General features: G+C 41.2%; 1 protein-coding gene across 22 annotated transcripts in view; it reads right to left on the bottom strand.

The window, feature by feature from the left end:
* The window catches only part of NHSL1 (NHS like 1), a 163,399-nt gene that overhangs the window by 6,127 nt on the left and 134,713 nt on the right, over positions 1-22,559 (bottom strand). For 13 of the 22 annotated variants that reach the window (XM_046939110.1, XM_046939109.1, XM_040698389.2 and 10 more), the window contains 3 exons: positions 18,340-18,532; positions 13,290-13,421; positions 261-3,686 (listed from right to left, as the gene is read on the bottom strand). In XM_046939110.1, coding sequence (XP_046795066.1) covers positions 261-3,686; positions 13,290-13,421; positions 18,340-18,532 — 3,751 coding nt within the window. The remainder of the gene's footprint in view (positions 1-260; positions 3,687-13,289; positions 13,422-18,339; positions 18,533-22,559) is intronic. The other 9 variants (XM_040698381.2, XM_015284193.4, XM_004935690.5 and 6 more) reach the window with 3 other exon arrangements.

Here is a 22,559-nt window from a genome sequence, read left to right as displayed (position 1 = left end):
TATGACGCTTTATTGCCAGCACAGTTCAATAAAGCACCCTTTTTATTTCCTTGTCTGCAATAGCAAGAAGTCAGAATGGAATTGGAACAAATTTCATCAAGTATTAATTCTGCAACTTCCCTTAGGCTTTCAGCTCTATTGCAAGAGCTCCTTTTCTCTACAGAAGACTAGCTGAATGCTACTACCACAACCCTCACTCCCCACCTTCCTTAACATAGCTATTGTTACGTCGGAAGAAGAGTCAGAGAAAGCAGACTCACCACTTTCGTTCTCCTGAGACGGGTGTCCTTCAGTGTTACTGCTGCTGTCTTGGCTGCTGCCTGAGCTGCTTCCTTCATCAAAAACTGACTGCTCCTCTTGCCTGGGCTCCTCTTGAACTGGTGATGCAGCGGACTGTACCACAAAGGCACCAACTCCCACTGCTTCAGAGAAGGTGACTCTGGCAGCTCCTCCCTCAGGAACCAGGCTGCCAGAGTCCATCTCGCTGGAGCTGAGTCCATCTGTAAGGCAATTTCTCGCCTCCTCGCAGTGTGTAAGCACAGCGTCTCTCTTAGTTGGGCTTGATGTGCTTCTGACAGTATCACTCACTTCAGCTATTTTCTCCACTGTGAGATCTAACTGTGGAGGTGGTACAACAAGGAACAGTTTGGGTTTCTTTGAAATGGGAGGTGGTTTCTTGTTTGGCAAAACGACCTGAGTCTTGTCTGGAGATGCTGGTGACCCCTGCAGTGGCATGCCAGAATGGAAGTCTTCGCTCCGAACTGGGGACTTGGGTGTGGCTTCTGGAGCTGACCCTGGGGAATCTGGTTCCAAAGACTTGCTTAGACCCATAGTAACTGCAGCTTTTTGATCGCTCTCAAGCATGGGTACGTTGTCAGAGAGTACCAGAGGAGAACTCTGAGCCAGTGTTTGAGGTGTGTTTTTAAATGAAGTGCCATGAATCTTCATCTCCTCTTCACCTAAGCTGTTACTGAGTCTTAGTGAGAGAGATGGCCTTAGGGAAGACTGTGATGATGAAGTGACAATACCCTTTTCCTGAGAGATGGTTTCAGAAGCAGATTCAGGTGATGGGTCACCTTCTGTTGCTTTTCTGATAGACCTCAGCTGCACCATTTGCAATGCTTTGGTGGTTACCAAGGGCATCACAGGTCTTGATGCATCTTGCTTGCTCAATGGCTGTTTCACAGCATTGTAGCAAGAATCTTCCTGATCATGTTTCTTAAATGAATACTGTGGGCATATCATTGCACCTTTTGTCAGTTTGGGATCAAGAGGTGGGGCTGGTGGTGGGACAACTAAAGGGAAAACAGGAGGAGGAACAGGGGAAGAGTATGAACCGATGGAAGCTTCTTGTGGTAACCACTGGACACTGTGAGCAAAGGAAGAATTTACATCAGCTTCTGGTGGAGGGGGGGGGAATGTGGGAGAAGCTGGCAATGGTGATATATCCACGGCTTCTGCTGGAGGAGGAGGGGGGGAAGAGGGAGGAGAGAGCTCAAGGCAATGTGGAGGAGGTGCTAGAAGAGGAGGCGGAGGAAGAGGTGCACCAGAATCTGGAGGAGAACTCGGGGTGGGGTCCAATTTCTTCACACTCACACTCCCTTCAGTAGATGTATTTGAAGAAAGAGAAGTGGAGGATGAAGAAATGGAGACTGAAGACAGAAGAGAAGATTTCCTTTCAGGCACTTTAGGTTTCAGCTTGGATTTCCCATTTCCTGATGACGCAGATTTTAAAAACACAGGCACTGGAGTGAGTGCAGTGGGTGTATTGGACTGGCTGGAGTACCCACTGGATGGCGATGTGACTCGGTGGGACTTCTCTGGAGAAGTGCTCTTTGGTTTGGCCAGTCCAGCGGGCACTTGTGGTACAGAAGCCCTTGAGCCATCACTGAAGTGGCTGATGCTGTAATCACTGAGAGCAGAAGAGGTACTAGCAGAATGGGTCACTGGAGACTTCATCTGGTCATCTGCCACTGCAGCATAGTCACTGTAGTAACCCCACTGGTCAGCATACTCTGACTTGATGCTGCTTGTTTCACTCTGAGAGGGAGTGACTGTGCAAATGGAGTACAGGTTTGGGGCAGTAGTGGACATCATGCTGCTGCTTGCGCTGACCGAGCTTTGGCTGCGAGAGCGCAACACCCAGGGATCCTCATAGTCACTGCAGGGGCTCTGGGAAGGGGAGCTGCCATTTTTGCACTTGAGATTCAACTGCAGAGAATGCTGGAGGGTAGCAATGAGGGTTTCATCAAGTACCTGTCCATTGGACTGAGCTTTCTTCTTGGGTACCCTTCTGAGTGAGTCTGTTCTAGACGGAGGTAAAGGCGGCTTCTTTGCCTTTTTTAGAGAGATGTTTCTTGCAAGGGATTTTTCACCTTGGCCTGGCTGGTCATCTTGATGTTTCTTCTCCTTTGCTTCAAAGACATTAATCACGCTGTCTCTGGGGTTCCCAAAACCATTAGTACTATAGCATGGCATGTCTGACTTCAGTCCAGAGTCCATGCTCATAGAGCTGTAATAACCATCGTGGTCTACAGAATACAGTGAAGTGGAATCTTCTTTGGCTGATGTCCTCTCCAGGCTGCTGCTGCTCAGGTTGCTACCAGGAGTGGCACAGCCTGGTGTGGTACAAGCTACCTTGCATGATGCAGTCTCACTATTTTCCGCAGACTTGTATAGCCAGTGCTCTGTGCTGCTCACTACACCTTGTGTTCGCTCCCCTGAGTAGCTAGATTCACTCCTACCATCGCTGTCCTGGGACTGGTTTGGTGAAGCAAGATTGCTTCTGCAGCTGTAGTTCACACTCTGAGAGCCAGCCTCTACATTTCCAGGAGTGCTGAGAGAGACAGCAGAGTCACCAAGAGAAAGCATCATGACAGTATGAGATGGGATGGTATCTGAAGTCTGTGAGTGACGTGTGGAGCTACTCTCACTCCAGTTACCACTTGAAGAATGGTGATCTTCTTTCCCACTTATTGCATTGTTGGCAACAGGATTATCTCTTGGTTTTGGGTACACAGCAGAACTGCTAATTTTGTTATCCAGCGATCCAGTACTCTGGGCAGTGTGAATAGCAATAACTTCTGAGGAGGATGACAGTGTCGCATTGGGTATGACGCTTGTTGAGTAGGTGGCATGAGGAGAGACCACACATGCTGGGCTAGTGGACTTTTCACTGTCACAACTTCTTACCTCTTGAGACTTTGGCCTCGAAAGAGTTCCTGTTATGGCATTACTTCTCAGATGTGCAACATCATCATCCACTTGCAGTTTACTCATCTGGTGAGGCAAAGTACCAGCAATGTCTTCTGTCTGTCTGGAGATGCTCTGGGTCTGTTCTAAGGACTGCAGAGACACTCTTGCACCAGCCCGAGGCAAGCTGTGAAAACCTATGTCACTATTCTGGCGAGAAGCAAATATAACTGCAGCAGAATCACTCATCACAGACATGTTTCCAGATGAGCTGGAGAACTGAGACATCTGAGCTGCAATGCCTTGTCCTTTCTGTGCTCGTATTCTTCTCATCGAAGGAGGCACAACTTTAACTTCTTCAGTCTGGCAGCTGGTGTCCTTGGTTTCAGACCGCTGCATAGCAGAGCGATAGCTGTCTAGTCGCCCTAGCGTGGAACTGTGATCTGGGACATACATCGAGTGCCCTCGGAAATCACTTTGGCCTGTGCCAACTGCTGGAGTCAAAATAAAATAATTATTCCTTGAAGCACAAATTCACATTTATCTTCTTAGTGATTTAAAAAAAAAAGAAGAAAAAAATCAGCAATCTGCTTGCCCCCCTACTTCTTGAAGGCTGTGCCCTCTGAAGAAGAATCTATAACAGTGGATTTTGCACAGCTATTTTCTGCATTTCTCTTCCCTTTTTCTTTATTACTAGGAACCTTCTGCTTACAGAACCGTCTGTGTTCATGCAGCACATTCGACACATGAAATCCTCTCTTTATGACATGGTAATAATTTCCATAGTAATCAGTTGTGTCAGAAACCAAGTAGCACTGTTTGACTTCCAGGAGGCAAAGCAGCAGGAACAGACAAAAGCCTGAGAAATGTGAAGTGTGCTTCCATGCTAATGCCTCATGCAATAAAGAAAAGGGGAAGGAAATCTGAAGACTAATGCGAATAATCAAATCTGCCTTTTAAAAGCATTATGCTTAAGAAAAACCGTTCAGCAGACAGGGAGAGCTATCCAAGCCTTGCCATTCTTCTACAAAGAGGTTAACATACTGAAACATGCATTGTTTTACCACAAATACTGTGTCTGCTCCAGCAATGTTGATAAAAAATCACTGCCATGAAGAAACATTTCTCCACACAACTGCTTTCTATTTATCATAAAGAAAAATCTCCAGTACTAATGACAGCCCCAACCTCAGCACCGTCAGAAAACCAAAAATAACTGTACTTTATTTAATGATGTAATAATCACATATTGCCATAAACAAACTGAGGACAATGGGGGAAAAAAAAAAAGGTTTAATTCAAGATACAGTTATCCCGGGGTCAGCAGAAAGAAACCTAAGGATCTTTTAAATTTACTTCTGTGTTGGTAGCTAGCTACCTTTTAAAATCAAGAATCAGAGAACAGCTTTAAAATCAGCCTGCATAAAGCTCTTGCTTCTCAATGCGGTTGCACTGCTTTATAAATAGCAAACACAAGAGGCAGCCATGCTGCTGGAGATGCTTGTAAGGATGCTGCGTATGTCGCTGCAGGGAAAACTGGTTATTGCAAATCTCCGCCTTAATGCTACTCTCAGGAGCAATGTAGTAAGCATGCTCAACAGGACTGCACTCCTTTTGTATTTACTATACAGAACTGGATCAGGAGGATAGGTATTCTTGTCATGCAGCTTTAAACACCACTTAAAAGACATTTAATTATCCTTATTCTAGGCAGATGCACAAGAGGCATTTAGGATAAGGAAAAGAGGGCTCTGAAAAGACTGCAGTGAAAGAAGCACACACAAAAAGATTGTTTATTTCTTTTCCCTAGGCACATAAGAAGTCTTTTAGCAGCTTGAAATCTATTTATTTTGCTTGGTGTAGATTACTCTTGCTCTCATGAAAATGTAGCCTCTTTCTGCTTCTTGTAGAGATTTAGAGCAAAGCTAGATACTCAGATGCTGGCAAACATCTTGGATAATCCAATATGAGATACTGTCAGAACAGATGGACTACTGCAGCCAATCTAAATAGGTATTTGCATATTCTGTACAGTCATTAAGAACTGTACAGTATGAAAAATCATTTATTTTTGTTTTCCATCTTTCCTTCTTTTTTTTTTTTTTTTTTTTTTTTTTAAGTATCAGTGTCTCCCTTGGGTTAAGAGAGAGGAAACCATCAAAGTAGACATTACACATGTCTAATTTTGACATGCATACATAGGAGCTGTGACATCCCCAGTGACAACTGTTAGCCAATGAGTAACATCTAGTGATAAACAATCGTGTACTAAGTTACAAAAATAACCACAAAGGTGGGCTACTTTTCCTACCACTCTGAAATACACACAGGCACATACAGGAGGGAACGAGAGGGCTAGTGCAGAATGAAGCTGTAAGCACCATGTATCTAATAAATACTGACCTGAGGCCGAGAGAACCTCATTTCAGCACATCATCTAATTGTATTCACAAGGGAAGCTCAAAGCCGTCCACTTCACAAGCAGCTTAACATACATGGATACGTTATGCTTGTTTAAAAAGTTACTACTATGGAAGGCAACTGGCAAAGCGGGACAACACTGAACTTGCAAAACTCCTCCTTCTTTCTTCCAAACCCAATAGAACGCACTATTGGGACATACTGTTGACTGCAAATATGAATTATACTTTAAAATGTGTGAAATACAAAATTAAACAAAATTAAATGATGCTATACCTAAAAGCCCTGTGCTACTAAATAAAAGGCCAAGGACTTCTCATGCCAATCCAAGCCAAGCTCTGTTCCTATATGGATGACTGTACCCACACTCTTGCTGTGCCTGAGCAGCTTGCTAATAAGGAAGCAACGTGAGCAAGTGCAGGATGCTGCTGAGCACCAGCCCTTACCCTGTGCTTATTACTGGCATAGATGTAGCCTGGGTCCAGTCTAATGCAATCATGGAAACATAAATTGCCTCAACAGCACAAAAACTTGACAACCCTGGTTGCCAAGAGATGGCAGAAGAGCCCAGTCCCAGAGGTATAAACTACAGGCTAGATCCCAGATCCCATCATTATTTGGATGTGTTTAGGGAAGGGGCTTTTCATGGTTGGCACTATTTTACTTTGCTACAGAAACTAGAAAGTTGTTTTTGTTAGTTTGTTTTCCAAAAATTCTTGAAATCAAATTGCCTTTGGTGGTACTGCAGTTAGAAGATGGACAAACCAATTCTATGAAGCAGCTCAATCTCTTAACTCAATATCACATCAAAATTACTACCTTTATCAGAAAATCTCTGATTAAGTAACAGTCAGAAGTTACCAGATTTCCATAACACCAAAGTGCTGGAATTCACTCAGAGCTTTTAAAAAAATATCATCCATGAACCCATCCAGTTTGAATAGATAGCAACACAAAACAAACAAACAAAAAACCCCATAGAAACAGACATCAGGATGCAGGTGCTAAACATGACAAAGACAGAACTAGCTGCAATATGGTGGTGTGTAGGAACTGCTGAGTCATGGCCTAAACCACTGATTGAGCACCTGGAGAAAAGACCTGGTCAGCCTTAGAAGCACAGGTGAAGGCAATTCACCTATGCAACCTAAGAGGCTGGAACCTGGTTCCACCCCTTTTAGACCTCATTTTAAGGACAGGCTGCCAACAAAGAAGGATTTCTTGCTGGAGATCCCCTCTTTGTGGAGTCTTTCTGTGAGCCTCAATTTTCAGATACAGGTGAGCATTTTTTTTTTTTTGTAACACCTTCTCACTGCACATATTTGAGACTGGCCTTCCTGCCTTTATAGATGGTATGATAAATGTGGCTAAAAGCTGTTAATATACTTGTCTGCGTTTTATCTTGTGTCCATTAGCACTGCAGCCAGCATTATGTCCACCACAGGAGACCTGAATCTAGATTTCTTTCTTCTTCATTATGTTACTTCTTGCTTTGCTGAAAATGTTGAAGTGATTTCTCAATTGTAAATGTTCTTCCCTAATACATGTGTTCAGTATAGAGCCTGGCAGCAGACAAGGGGCATCTAGTATCTGGAACAAGCAAAATACAATACATTTAATGCCTCTTGCATAAGAATACAGAGAAGAGGCTCACATGCGTACCACAGCTCCAAGCACTTAATTCAGGATAAGGAAAACTGGTGCAATCTGCATGTGCCTGACTCTAGTGGTAAATGGATATGACAGGGACTGAGACTGATTGTGCAAACATGATGGAAAAAAGAACAGGTCTGAACGTAACCCCTAGGGTTGGGCACAGCTACGGAAGGCTCCCTGTGACTCTGACAGACCTATTGGCACCAGCAGCTTGCTGCAGCAGAAAGGTCCTGTGCATTGAAAGGAGGACAGAAAACTGGGGATTTGAAATGATAAAGTGCATGTTGATATCACAAATTGTATCACTTGTTTCAACGAGCATATAGGAGCAATTCCTCTTCCCAGATTACTTCTGACTAATCATTTCTACTACGTGTATTTGTCTTTTGTGCCACAGGCACATTCCTAGACTTGTTCCTTTCATCTCTTCTTCTCATGCCCCACCTAGCAAACCTGGAGACCTGGCCAAGTTATTATTCAGGCACCACTACTTCAACAATGTTACCAAAAAAAGAAAGTCAAAACTGTTTCACCCTAGTGTTTTCATACCAAAGATGTTTAACAGATGCTCAAAAAGAAACAGACAAACACATCAGGCTCATGGTAATTTTAGGACTTTTGACTGTGCTTCATGCATCTGTAATCTCTCAGAGGGGAGAAAAATGTTGCAGAGAATCCTGCAGTACTTTTCTACTCTGTTGGCTAGAAAACTATCCTGCAGTCATGTTGCATATCCTCCCACAAGGGAGAATTTTGATGAAAGTATAGAGAGCTTGAAATTTCATTGGTTCTATTCATTTCACCAACTGAACATCCAGCCTCTGGTAAACAATATATCTCTTACACCACTGTCTTTCATTCCCCATTATTCAAAGCATACAATACTTGCTTACTCCGTAATACTCTGCCTGAATAGTGCTAAAGACAAGCAAGGCTGAGAAACTACAGCTTCAAAACTGGTATTAGCTAAAAGGCAAAATAATGGGGAGTTTCTTTCCAAAGAATGTTCAAAGTTGTAATTTAAACCAGGATGCAGAATTACTTAGCTTGAACAGCTGCGTCCCTGCATGGTATTCCTGCAGGACCACTAGTTTCTGTGACTTCTACCTGTGAGACCTATAGCTTAAATGACTGCTAGTACCTAAGGGACTTATTAGAAAAGACTATCAGTTGAGTTTCCAAGAGAACTGCTAAGATCTCAAAGATCAAACAGCTACAAATGCTCACATTGTCTTAGAATGTAGTATTTTCCTCTGTAACTTTTCAAGGGAGAAGCATCAATGGTCTCAAGGGACACTGGCTGGTAACAACAGAGGTTCTGAGCTGAGCCATGAGAAAGCAAGTGAAGAGTTCATTCAGATGTTAGTCATACCCCCTCAATGACTGACAAGAGGCCTCACAGGTGGCAATCTCTTGTGATCCACTGAAAATGTGAGGTAGGGAAATAAGCACATGAGATCATTCTGACCCTCTGAATCCTTATGCACAAAAGAAGGGGGGGGGGGGGGAGGGGAGCACTATGGAGTAAAGAATAGTGGCCAAAAATTATACCATAAGGTGAGAAACAGTAATTAAATCATTCAAGGGAAGTACATGCAAAGTGTGAACTTCTAAGACCCTCTTTTAAAAATGAAGAGGACAGAAACTTTCCTTAGAAATAATAATAAAAAAAAAAAAAGCAAGATGCCTGGCAGAAGAAGACATCTAAAGGCAGGAATCTTGAAGCTGTTTTCCTCCCTGCTGTTTATGTGAGGTATGATTACTGGAAGATGAACTGCACTGTGTGTGGCAGAATAGATACCATACTGTGGGACCTGCCTCTCCTCCAAGAGAGTGAGTCCTGGTCAATGGAAGCCATTCAACACTATCTGGGACTGCACTGATGCAGACCTCAGGAGAAACACCTGCAAGATGACTTGGTCGCTTCAGAAATTGAAAGTTAGTCTGGGACAGATCCTACAACACTACAACAGAAAAGGGACCAGAGAAACAGGAAGGCATTTGGCTGCTTCTATTTTGGTCTGGAGATCTGGAACACCTAAGAGAAGCTGAAGATTATCAGGAGTTGAGAAATGAGCAAGGCCTGTGACAGGTTCTCCCATACAGCTGCTCATCTGTACCAAACAGAAGGGAAACACCTTGTCTGAAGGGAGAACGTTGTTTGTATTAAAAGTAACATCTGAAGAAGAAAGCTAGAGGTGATGGATAATACAAGAAGAGCAGAGAAACTGAGGTTGCACAAAAATGTCTCTGCACAAAACTAAAACATTAAAAAATAGCAAAGGAAGCTTCTTGGCTGTTCTGAAGCTTTGAACCAACACTGACTCCATTGACTCATATAATTGAATTGAATGTGTTCTATTGAACACTGAATATGTACATTCTATAAGACGAGATAATTCAGAAGTAGGCAAAACTATTTTTTTTAATTTCCTGTATTTGACAGAGAAAGGATACTTTGCTCTTTCCTCTTATTTTGGTGTTGCTCTGCTAAATAGTGCTGAGATGCTCCTGCTGTTAGACAGTAACAGTTCAGAGAGTAACTGGCATCTTGAAACAAGGAGGCATCTAATACTCGTAATCTGCCTCAGAACCCCATCCATCACGGTGAATTTTATTGATACAGCATTTTTTGTGTTCAGTAGAGAAAATGGTTCATTGCTGGAAGACTCTTGTGACAACACAGCTGTATCACAATGCCCAAAACTAAGAATTTTTGGTATGTTTGGCTAAATTCTGTGAGGGTACCACGGCCACTGAGCTCATGCCAGCAATCAGCACACGATTTCTCTTCTGTTTGTTCTTTCCTGTTCCAAAGGGGCCAAAGCAGCAAGGGGAGAACCCCAGCAGCTTGGCCCAGCAGAAGCTCCTCCGGGCTCTCTAGCAAGAAAGAAAAATACTTCAGGCTTGGTTGAAGCTTTGAGGTTCTCTCAAGTTTCTGCTTCCTTCTGAAGAATAAACAAGAGGTAACAAGAATCTGCTGTATGTGTTGGTTATTCAGCCTGTGCACAGCAACTCTGGTGTACCAAGGGATTTTAATCTTTGTGTAAATATTATAGCCATTCACAGCAATGCTTTAGAGGAGAAACAAAGAGATTTATTCAGCTGAAACCACAGGGAGAGTGTCAATAGGCACAATGCAATTGCTTGATTTGGAGTTTAGTCCGGATCCTTGTTCCGATCAAATGAACTGTGGAATGTTTTAAAACAACTTGATGTTTGTTTTGGGACAGTGTAAGAGAAATAAGGAATGGACAGCTACAGAAATATTTGGGGAGTGACAGGGGAGGAAAGGCAAAAAGAGTACTGAACAAGGTTGAGAGAGACATAATTTATTCCCAGCCTTGCCAGTTGCCTGGTGGGTGACTCCAGAAAAGATCCTTTGCTGCAGCATTCCTAATTTCCCCGTGAAGACAGTGATAACTGTTCTCTTTCCAAATACACTTTGTTTGTAGTGATAGAAATCAATATGCTAACAGGATGCAAACTACCATCAGAGAGACTTCCTGGCATACATTTTGTATTTTTCTGTCTGGACACTACACAGCCACCACATAAGCAACATGAAACTACTTCAGGCCAACTTCCACAGTAGGGCAGATGGCTAAAGCACTGTGTGCCTGCCGGTTGTGGGCCAGTGAACTGGACAGAGAGAGCTCCTACAGTGAGATACTGTCAGCCCTAGTATTTCCGCAACTTCACATAGGAGCCAAGGAAAACCTTCAAACAGTGCTACATGAAATGTGCTCAGTATGAGATGAAAGAACAAAATCAAGACCGCAGAACCTGTCACCCTTTGCAAACAGACTGGCAAAAGTCACAAATTCTTACAATATTCACTGAAGATTTCTTTTTAACATGGAAGCCAATGACATTTCTCAGTTCATTCCATCAGGTGATCTTTTCAAGCACTGTCAGTCTGAAGTGGTCACAAACATAACTTCCAAGCTTTAGAAACGCTGTCAGCACGAAGAATTCTCCTCACGTCCACAGAAGTATAGTTGTTAGTCATTTCAAAATCTACATGCCTGTGAAAGAGCATCAGGAACCTCTACAAGTGACAAAACGTAGTTTGGAACAAAGAACTCTGCTTTGCTCTACTTTTCTCTGTTTTCTGCCCTCAAGGTAGGTTCTACATATGTCATGGATAATCTCTATTGAAAAGTGAAAACTATGACCTTGGTATGTATGTCACTTCCAGAATACCATGCTGACCTCAGTAAGACTACAACACTCTTGAAAATCTATAGTTCAAGCAATGTCCAGTGTCAATTTGGCATGTAAGTGGCACAAACGTTTTTAAGGAACACAAGAAGAGAAGTCATTTCATCTCAGCTCTAGATAAAGAGCAAAGAAATTGAGCTTAAAATGGGAAAATGGAATAAAAGAAGTATCCATCCTGAACAGACAAGGGAAGATCAGGACTGCCTCTGCTATTCCTTAGCTAGCTGTAAACATGCCATCTGAGAAGTTACCTCATCAGAAGACCTAAAAGAGGAAAAAGTAATCTTTCATTAAGAATAATCTTATGTTTCATGTAGCTTTGTTTGCTTAAAACAAGACTACTTTAGCTCTTGAGATTGCTTATAGCTGACTGCAAGGCTGATAAAATGCTATTCTCTCAGGGAAGAAATTCAAATTTCAACCTTGAGGAGGACTCTAGGTCTGGAAAGTGTCTCCTGCCAGGTGGCAAGGTCAACTGAGGGCAGCCACACAGCAAAGTCCACTATGGACAGGACGAGGGACTCCCACATTTCCAGGAACAGTTCCCAATGACAGGGACCAAACAGTATCCATCCCACAAGAAGATACAGACAAAGACACCTCATAGCTTTGGACAAGTCTCAGAGCAGCAGTTAAATACAGCATCACTACGTGAGATCCAACGGTAACAACATTTAAAGATGCCATGTGAAGACTTAATACAGAGTTCAGATAAGTGAATTTTCCCTGTAGAGACAGAAGATACTCATGGCAGGGCACTATTTCATTACAGATGCTGATGGAGCACAGTTCCAAACACAAACTGCTTTTCATGTACTTGCTTATTTTCAGTCTTACTCTATGTTTAGCTCTCTATCTTATTCAAATACATCCAGAAACGTTACATACTTTTTCTTTTGTTTCTGAGAAGTTTAGACAAAGAACCAGAAAAGCAAAATGTAATTTAAGAGATGCAAAATGCAAAGCAGTGAAATACATTGAAAGAGTCAATACAATGACATGATATCACATGTAAAAAAAAAAAAAATAAAAAAAATAAAAAAATAGTTATGTTCTTCCAGGCTATTTTAAGATGTTCTTTCTCTGCTGCAGAAAGAGAGAGGAGGAGAAGAGGGAAGGCTGCAGGTCATCATTTTATCTGTAAAGCCATCATTTGGGTAAAATGGAATATCTTCCAAAAAAAAAAAAACCCTACTGTCAGAGTTCTGCAAAAAGTGTGTGAAAGGCTGCCCAAATTCAGACTGTTTCATCAGCCCTGAATGTCTCGTACACTATTAACTGTGAAAAGATTACAGACTGAGGTAGTGTAAATGTGACTGATTCAGCATTTTTCCTTTGATATATATGAAACATAATGGTAACATGTAAATTATTTGAAATCAGATAATGCTGACATTTAAGTGGTTGCCAATTAGATCTAAACTAAACTGTAAGTTTTACAAATTTTTCACTGTTGATGTAGCTCTCAGCAGATCCAGGAAGGCATCAATGCATTGGTTTACCTTAGGAGAGTGGACCAAAACTCCGTAAAGGCATTAAAGACCACAGAACTTACATTCCTGTAGATTTCCACTGTACCAGTAAACCATTTTCCAAATACCACATTCCCTTCAGCAGAAGGAAGCCCACAGATAAAAGGCCCATATTTCCAGGTGGCAAGGAGGCACCTGCTTATTGGGAACTGTAATTGGCTATCAGACTGTATTGGTTTCATGAGCACTGGTAATGTTATTAGTTGAGTAATGATAAGCAGTGACAATGAACAGTGGATGGAATACAGTTCTGATGAGCCATACCTAGCTCCTTTTGTATGTTGTCAGGGATTCCTGTTATAGTCTTTCTCCTTTTGACTTTCTTCGGCCGTCTTACCACCGTGTCTGTGTAAATTAGAGACCGCCGAATGCTGGCTTGGCGGTCGAAATTCTCCCCTAATACATGGTAAAATAAGCAAAGCAACATTACTTCCAAGCACGCTGATATCATGCACTTTCTTCCACTAGCTTTGGTGTCGAAATGAAAAAAAGGCATTAATAAATGATGTTAGCTTGATCCTACAGTGAAGGTTTACACTGAAGGAAAAGATACAGCACACCGTCACAGTAAGGTTTTAGACATGCATACGTATTGCTCAGTACTGCAGGTCTCAAAAGGAATTTGACTTCCCCTGAGTCCAATTCGCATCTGGTGAAAGAAGCTGTAATTCTATAGGTGAACAGAATCCGTGCTTTAATTTGGCCCTCTAATTTGTGGGATCTGGGGGTTTGCTGGCTGCTTTTGTTATTGTTTTTTTGTTTGTTTGTTTGTTTGGTGGTTGCAGGAAATCGAGGGGTTTTTTTTAATTATTATTTTATTTTTTTTTATATTGAGCTGTGGAAAAAGCAAATCTGCTCATGAAAATGAAAGATCGTAATGGCTTATACAGGAACAGACATTGCTATTGGCAACAGCTATTACAATTTCCTTGCAGACCTCCATCATTAAATCACACAAGACACTTCTTTTTCGTTCCAAGTTGCTCTGAACCTGTCAAGCGTACCATATTTCTGCTGGTGATCTTTTAACACAAATACAAATAAGTCCTATGGAGCATGCAGAGATCAAACTGGTTTTAGGAGCTCATGAATATTTCAGTTAGAGCGGAGGCTACTTAAAAGTGAATTTTTACAAATGACTACCTATATACAATGGTAAGAGCTGAAAAATGTGTAAATACACGTTGCCAGATAAAACCTTATGATGACCATGGGCTGTATCACAATGGGACCCAGAAGCACCACTATTCATTAAGGTTGAGCAGCTTTTCTTTAGGAATTCACTTTTGTTTAGAGGTTTATAATTTGGCCGTTTTTCAAGTAGCAAGATTTACCCTCTAGACTAAGCTCAAACAATCCTCTGCATTTCTAAAAATATACCCATCCCCAATCTTACACGTAAGTTTCCTTACTAGAAGTTAAACATTTAAAAGCAGTGACAAAACATCTAAAGTGTCCTTTAGATGACCTATTTAAAATTTAAATGCAGAAAAAGTTTGATATACATGTATATAGTTTTGCCTTTTATGCTTCTTGAAAATTCATGACCAAATTATTTACCTCTTAAAAGTGATTAATGCACAGTAACTAATATGTCATAAATATTATCCCTGGTTGACTACACATCGGTACGATGTGTGTCATGCAGATAGTGTAGAAAACCACTAAAACAGTTAAAGACACAGTCATAAAGTAAAGCATAGCACACAGAATAATGAAAATACAAGGAAAAATACAAAGCAGTTTCAATCACCATATCATAAAGACTGACTCTTTTAATGGGTCTTGTTTTCCAGTGACGTGCACTTATGCTGGGCAGAATCCTTACATCTACAAAGAAGTGTCACTCTCATCTGAGTTTCCGATTGACTGAAGTGAGGGCAAATTAAGGGAGGAAGAACCTCATGGGATCTGTGAGATATGGAGCTATGAATCCCATGGGCTTCATAGAAGCCCTAAAACACTGAGAAAAAATATCCACTGTCTGGGGCATTACTGCTATTACGATGTTATCACCCATATGGAGTCGCAATTAGGACTGCTAGATAATCCTTCCACATAGGATAATAAGTGGCCACATTATAACGAATTTAAAGAATTCAAAAGACAATGTTTGGCATCTCTAAACATATCTTGATCCATTCAAAGCCAGTGATTATGTCTGAGACAGTAAGGGTCAAGAAAATTAAAATTTGGCTTTGAATACCCTCGACTAAAATACTATGCAAATGCTAAGTACAAGAGGTGCAACCAAGGAGAGAGTCTTTTATGCATACTTTGAGGCACACCAACAGGATGACCATGGGAAAAGTTATTGTGTCAGCTGATCTACACCAACTTCTCCCCCTGCGCTAACAAAGAGCTAACTCAACCAACTCTTCTTCAGATAGTTTCAAAACAGCTTTTTGAAAGACACTGTGCAAATTTATAAAATGCTTCAATGAACTCTAAGTCAACAATCAAAATAAAAACGTCTCAGTCTTTTTTCTACTCTTCATTGTTATCTTCTTTTTAGAAATACTGATGTTAACATATTATTTAAAGATACTTTTCTTCCACTGGGTTTGTAACAAATCATCTAAACATTCCTCATCTAGTTTACTCAGTTCTCCCTCACATTAAGTCAGTTTTCTTGGATTCACTGGAAATATTTAAGTATGTGTTTAAATCTCACTGAAGTCAGTCAAGCAGGACTTAAGCAAATCTTAAACGTTTTCCATGATCCAGCCTGCCACCTATCAGCTCCACCACCACCAGACTCCTCCATCTGGAAAGAAAGTTAGTTCCAGAAAGCCCAGTACAGGAGACACCATTATACATCTTTTAACCCACAGAATATGTAAAAGCAAAGACTGGCCACCACTGAAAACTCAGCCCAACTCCTTCCATGCCCGAATAAGCTCAGCCCAGCCACCCCCAAAGACTGAAACATCCTACAAATTGAATGTCTAGTCAGCAGCTTGTCAGCCTAATGAAATGCCCCTGCACCTTCATGCTGTCCAACAGATTTTTACTACTCCTGTATTAGCTGCAATCTGCTTACCAAAGAGCCCCAAAAGCTGAAGTAGCGGAGCATTTGTTGCACAGCCACGTGAGAGGCCATTGTAGCAGGATCATTACCAATGCACTGCTGAAAATGCCGTCACCTCTTCTGAGGTTAACATTTTATTTAATGCCAGGAGTAACAAATGGAAATTTTTTGACCTCTCTTCTGGGAGAGTGAGAAAAAGAGCAAGCAAAGGAAAAAGCCGAACCAAAACAAAAACCAGCCATGGTTTGTTCCTTGGCACATTTAACAAATGGCACAGAATTTCTGGTCATTTGTTTTTTTCCTGCCTCACATAGTAACATAAGGAACTTCACAAAATAGAACTACTCACAGTGTGGGAGGGCAGAGGAGGGGAGCAGATTGTGACTTTTTAAAGGGGAACAAGGACAGCAGCTTTTTTTGTATGTGTGTGGGGCTCAGTCTGTTTTTCTCACTTGTCTTGATGCAAAGCAGCAATACAGCTATTTCAAGGCAAAAGGAAACTGGTTTCCAGAGACCAGCTCACATACTGAAAGAATAGTCTTCCTTCCCCATCCTTGCTTTGTATGCCTTCCTACTACCTTGATTTTAAGGAATGAATGCTACACAACATATTCCACGAAGTTGAAGCGTAATAAAGATGTGCACTATTTCCACCAGAACAGTTGAGAACTGCTGCACTCGCTGAGGGCAAGCCAACTCATGCAAGGGGCACAAGGTTTGTCACAATATTTGAGTTAATCTGGTTGAAATTATAAGTGTAGCTTACACAAATGCATTAATGTTTCCTGTGACACTGAATTAAATCCAGGACAGCTATTTGTTCTCTTTTACCCCATATTTCTTTCCATCTATTTACTTCACCCATATATTTTCAGTATACAGGGTCATTAAATCAAATGGCGGATTACCCATTCTGTAAGTAAATCGTCTTCCTGCTGTTGCAATATCAAAACCAAGCTCAAGCTTATTGATTATGTCAGATAATCCACTGTTCCCACAGCTCTGCCTTCTACACCCGTATCCTACATTTCCTAGATAACACCAACTACTCTAGTTACATTTCAGCACTGCATGTTTTCCTTCTATTCATTTTCCAGAGGTGGAGTGTTCATAACCTTCCGCTGCTCAAATATTTCCTGCTGTCTATTTAAGGAAACATTTCTTAGTGATTTCTCAGAGCTCTCTGATGTTTATCACTGGCCTTAAACTACATCTTAAAACTTAATCAGACATCTTCAGTATAAGAATTAGTGTTCCACTGCTTACAAAACAATAATTTATAAAAATACTTGTGAAAAAAAAAAAGATGATCACATAGAAAAAGAGAACTCCTAACTTACTTTCAAAACAAAACTGAACATTGCAAGCTATTGATTGTGAGAGTGAGCATGGAGCCAGAGAATGCCATATGGCATTTGAATTAAATTGGATATTGAATATCATCCCAGTTTTGGCAGGCAAATGGTCAGTTATTTGAATTAACTAATAATAAACAATCTTGATACTGTACGGAGAAAGAGGGATTATTAAATCAAAGTGATTATTCAATCTTTCATACAAATTCTATTTACACACATCAAAATATCTATGCAACGTTAGACTTCATTGTAATTTAAGTTTCACCGAGTAGGAATTCTGCAACAGTGAAACCAAAGAGCATTTTGAAAATGGAGAACCAATATACAGCTTGCACACAGAAAATGTGGGCTACTGTCATGTAAGTTGACTATCACACCAAGTGTCTCAATTGAGGACAGCCTCATTAACCTTCTGTTCTTTCCCTACTCTCCTTGACACCTAAACCTCTTATTGTTGATGAAAATAAGACTCAAGAATTCTTTTCTCAAATTTTGTAACATTTAGTCTTCAAAATACAGAAGCCTCTGATAACCTTCCTCAAGTAAAGATCCTAGAAGAAAATCCTGAATATCATTAATATTTTACAAAACATGATTTTCCATTATTTATCTTTAATGAAGCCTACAGTAACAGTGATTTGTCAATCACCTTGTATTTAATGAATATCTAATTTCGTTTCAAGCCCACACTGTGTAGACTAACTTCATTAATGTTCATTTTAAGGAATTTTGAGTTTTTCCTCATTAAGTGCAGACAAAGACAATTAAATGCAAAATACTGTTTTCACAGAAAGGTGCAAGAAATAACATCAAATTCATGCATCAAATATTTAACATTTGAGTGTTAAAATACTACCTAATGGGTCTCCTATAATCCCTCCCCTCCCTAACCAGCGTAATACAATTTCTGAAATTAAAAGCCTACCAGTCACATTGATAGGAACCACATCTGTTTGGACTGCCTGTGCTTGCTGTCGCATCTTCTCTTCTGGTGTTGGCAGTGGAAGTGACTTAGTCCAGTTGGTTTGTGTGTTGATATCTGATAAGTCATTTGAAACTGGGGTTTTAGGCCTTTTGATGGTGATAAGCTTTTCTTCTTCTGGGGAAGAGACAGAACACTGCGAATAGAAATACATGCAGCAGTGTTAGTTCTCTACTAGAAAAACAGAGGACTAAATGCTAAGGTACTGCTGCTGCAGTCAGCACGATGGCTTGTGGATACAACCTCACAAATAACGCACACTAATTTACGAGTGACTTTTTAGAACAAATGAAAAACCAACAACCACCAAAAATCCAACAGTAACCAAAAAATAAAACCAAAACAGAACAAAGGTAAAAAAAAAAAAAAAAAAAAAAAAAAAAAAACCCTCTAGACTGGGTTTACCCATGACTCCTGATCAGGTTTAGAACCATATAAATGAAAGAGGAGCAAAGCACAGTAAATAATTATCTTATACATTTATATTGTTCCTTCAGCAACCAACCCCTCTCACTTTTAGAAATAATGGATGGAGGTTTACCTCCCCCTCCCTCTTCCCTGCAGCGTCCCACTGGGAAGATGAAGTTGAGCCCTGCTTTGATCTATCTGTACTAAGCTATGCGGTGGGTAAGGAAGACATCTATTAAGAAGAAACACATTTGGGGAGAGCTCAGTAAACGACTCAGCCAATACACTTAACATAACCATCATCCAGGGATCAATGTGGAAAAGTGTTCGCTTTGGAGAAACTCATGCTTTGCTTGTTTTTATAGGGTGAAGTGGTTAAAAGTATACATACAATGGTCATTTTTTAAGTCATTCCTTACCAAAAGTGTTAGGTATCACATCTATGATGGACATTTTACTTCAAATAAATGAATAAAACCTTTCTGCCTCAGAAAAAGAGGTTGCAACAGCTTGTACAAATCCTTCTACCAGCCAAATTTATAATGCCAAAAAAGATATTTCCTTTAGGGGAGCAAATCTGTTTTCATTGTAAGGGACCCCAGGGAATCCCAAGAGCAGGAGAAGAAGAAAGACTTGGAGGAAAAAGAAGGTCCTCTTCCTCCTGCCTCCAGATACAACAAGGAAGAGGACAAACACTTCCAAAGGTCTGTGTAGAGACTGTAAGGACAGCAGAGACCTCTGAAGCCGTTAATCATGCCCATTTCTGAGCTGGCTGCCTTGGCTGCTCTGCAAGGTGGACTCTGCTCTCTGCCCCCAAACCAGTTCCTCACCACCACCTTCTCTTTGTTCCCTCCTCCCACTGTCTGCAGAATGCCATCCAAAATGGGGCTGCTGGCACTGGATTGCCACTCTCCCCGGCATTATTCCATGGCTGCTTGAGAGAGGTGTAACTGTTGTGTGTAACAGATGGACTTTTTCTGTCATTATTAAGTCTAAGTGATTTGTTCTCTCTCAAAGCTGAGTGGCACACAAAGGCATGCCCAAACACCATGCTGCAACCACTGTTTTTCATTTCTGATTTTAATTTTCTCCTCGTTACCATGAGAAGTTCTCACTGTTTAGAAATAAATAACCATTTACTTACATCACTGTGCTCTGTCCATTCATTCAGACAGGGCCCAACGTTTCATTACAAATCAATAAATCAAAGCAGATTCCAGGCAAAAAGTACATTGGGGGGAAAAAAAAGTGGAATCCCTTCAGGTAATAATAATAATAATAATAATAATACACAAATATAATGTGAATATTACTTTTTTATGTGTGTCTGTGTATGTATGTTGTTTATAAACATACACAGTGAAGGCACACCTACAGTACCCACACACAAATGGAAGCGCTTTCCCATTTCAAATCACTCACGTTTATAAAACCCTCAGCTAGCTTGAGCAATGTGGGAGAGAAACGCCACTGCAGATGGGAAAGCTGCCTCCAGGCTGTGCCGCCTCCAGTTTGTTCCACAACAGCTCAGAGCAAAAAAGGCACTGCAACCCACATCTGTGTGCTGGCCCATATGGGGCATCACTGGTGCTGGAGGCATGCATGTAAGTGCTCAAAGGACTAACCAGAGGATGGAGAGGAGAAATACCATCTTCCCTCTTGTACAAACAGCTCTGCTCCTGCCTGAATTGGCACAGCAAGGGAGGCACTGCAAGCCTGGCTTTGCAGTTGGTGTGGTGAGTCTGAGCTGCAGCCACCTACGGATGCTCTGCTTTGGGTGATAGCATCAGCACCAGTGACTGTCACATTCAGACAGTGACAGCGTAGTGCCAGATCTCAGCTGTCAGTCAACAGTCACCTGGGGCTACTCCAAAATGTCAGGTGACAGAGGTATGGGTTATAAAGCCATCCTTCCGTCCCCAAAAAACAAAGCAGAACACTTCTGCTACAGAATACTAACAGATAGAAAACTGGAAGACTGAAGCATTGACTATAAGGGAAAGCTAGTTATACAAAAAAGTACGGAACAACCATCAGAAATTTTACAGAATTAAAAGGCCAGAAAACTGAGGAAGGACACAGACTGATCAATACAGCAAGTACATAATGAATGAAAAGCAACTGATAACTCAATTGTGCAGCTGTGGTCAGGCACTGCTTCAGGAAAGATGACTACTTTTGGACAGTAGTGCATACTTCTGCAAAAAAGGTCAGTAGGAGAGCTGCTGGTTTTGAGTGTAGGAAGGAGTGTTAGTGTTTCATCTGCAGGTATACTTTCCATGGTTTCTGGATAAGCATGACTATCTCTACTTACTTTCTTCCAAAGTACTCACAGTGATAGTGGTACATTTACTTTCAAAGGGCAGGATAGGTCAAAAGCTGTACTTAATTTTCCTGTGCAGAGTAGAAAGCAGCTCATTTTTCAACTTTCTTCACGCAAATTTCTTATCTAATTTTCTAACTACGATGAAATTAGAAAAGAGAGAAAAAAATATTTTATATTCCTTTGTGAAAGTTACATATTTTTGGAAAATGTATCCAGATTTACAATACAGAACTTTGCAGGAAGATTCAACAGATTGCTGCTGTACAGACAGAAATGTCTTTTGAAGTGAGGTCTGCTATATGAGAAATAGAACTGGACAGTGCTTTGTAATCACACTATCTGCTCAGCAAATCTCAGCATAAACACTGCTTATAACAGAACAGTTTGCACCCCTCTCATTTTTAAAGCATCTCTGACCCAAAACAATTTTATGGTTTGATTTATATGATCACATTTCTATGCGGTTTCCAGATGGGATGCTACACCCACCTACTCTAGAAAATCCATTGGATTTGTCCTCTTTAATGGATCAGGGAAGAGGGGAAGGTGGAAAAGCCTAAACTTTCCAAGGGGAATCTGAATGAGAATGTGGGGGAGAATAGCTCATGAATACACCACAGTCAGAGGGGAGCTACCTGGCTCACAAAGCTAGAGCCCCTCCACTGCCTTGCTGACTTCTCGTCCCCTGTCCACTCAGGCACTGTGACATATAACAGCTTCACCGCCTCAGCACACTCATGCTGCTTGAGAGGTCCCAGCTGACAAGTGATGCCATGATGCACATCTCACACCACGTCCTGCCCCAGGTCCCTGGTTATTCTTAGTCTTTGTATACTGCAATGGTCTGTACCACAGTTTGAAAAGACACGACCTCCAGAAGAAAATCCAATCCATACAAATCTCAATTTTCAGCAAAGGACCTTAAAACCTGTAGGCATGTCATTCACCTCACTGTCCATCACAACCATTCCCAAAATTAGACATTTTCTGAAAAATAAAGTTGAGAAAAAATTCCATACTGTTGTGGGTGAGAGTCATACCAACTGAGCTATCTATTAATAGCATCATAGAACCATTTGAGTTGGAAGGGACCCGCAAAGGACATCCTGTCCAACTCCCCTGCAATGAACAGGGATACCCACAGCTCTATCAGGTGCTCAGAGCCCTATCCAGCCTCATCTTGAAAGAGTCCAGAGTCAGGGAATCCACCATCCACCACCAATCTGGGCACCCTCTGCCAGTGCCTCATCGCCCTTATTGTAAGAATTGTCTTCCTTATGTCCAAACTAAATGTCTCTCAACATCCTATTTTTTCTCCAGCCTTCTATTAGCTTTGATGTATTTGATCACCTCTTTTCACAAACACATTTCCTTCCTTGAACTGCTATCTCAACCCAGCAAATTGATCAGCATTTAGAAAAAAAAAATG

This window comes from Gallus gallus, chromosome 3 (assembly GCF_016699485.2).
Source record: "Gallus gallus isolate bGalGal1 chromosome 3, bGalGal1.mat.broiler.GRCg7b, whole genome shotgun sequence".
Classification (NCBI taxonomy): Eukaryota; Metazoa; Chordata; class Aves; order Galliformes; family Phasianidae; genus Gallus; species Gallus gallus.
This window is presented reverse-complemented; position numbering and strand designations above follow the sequence as displayed.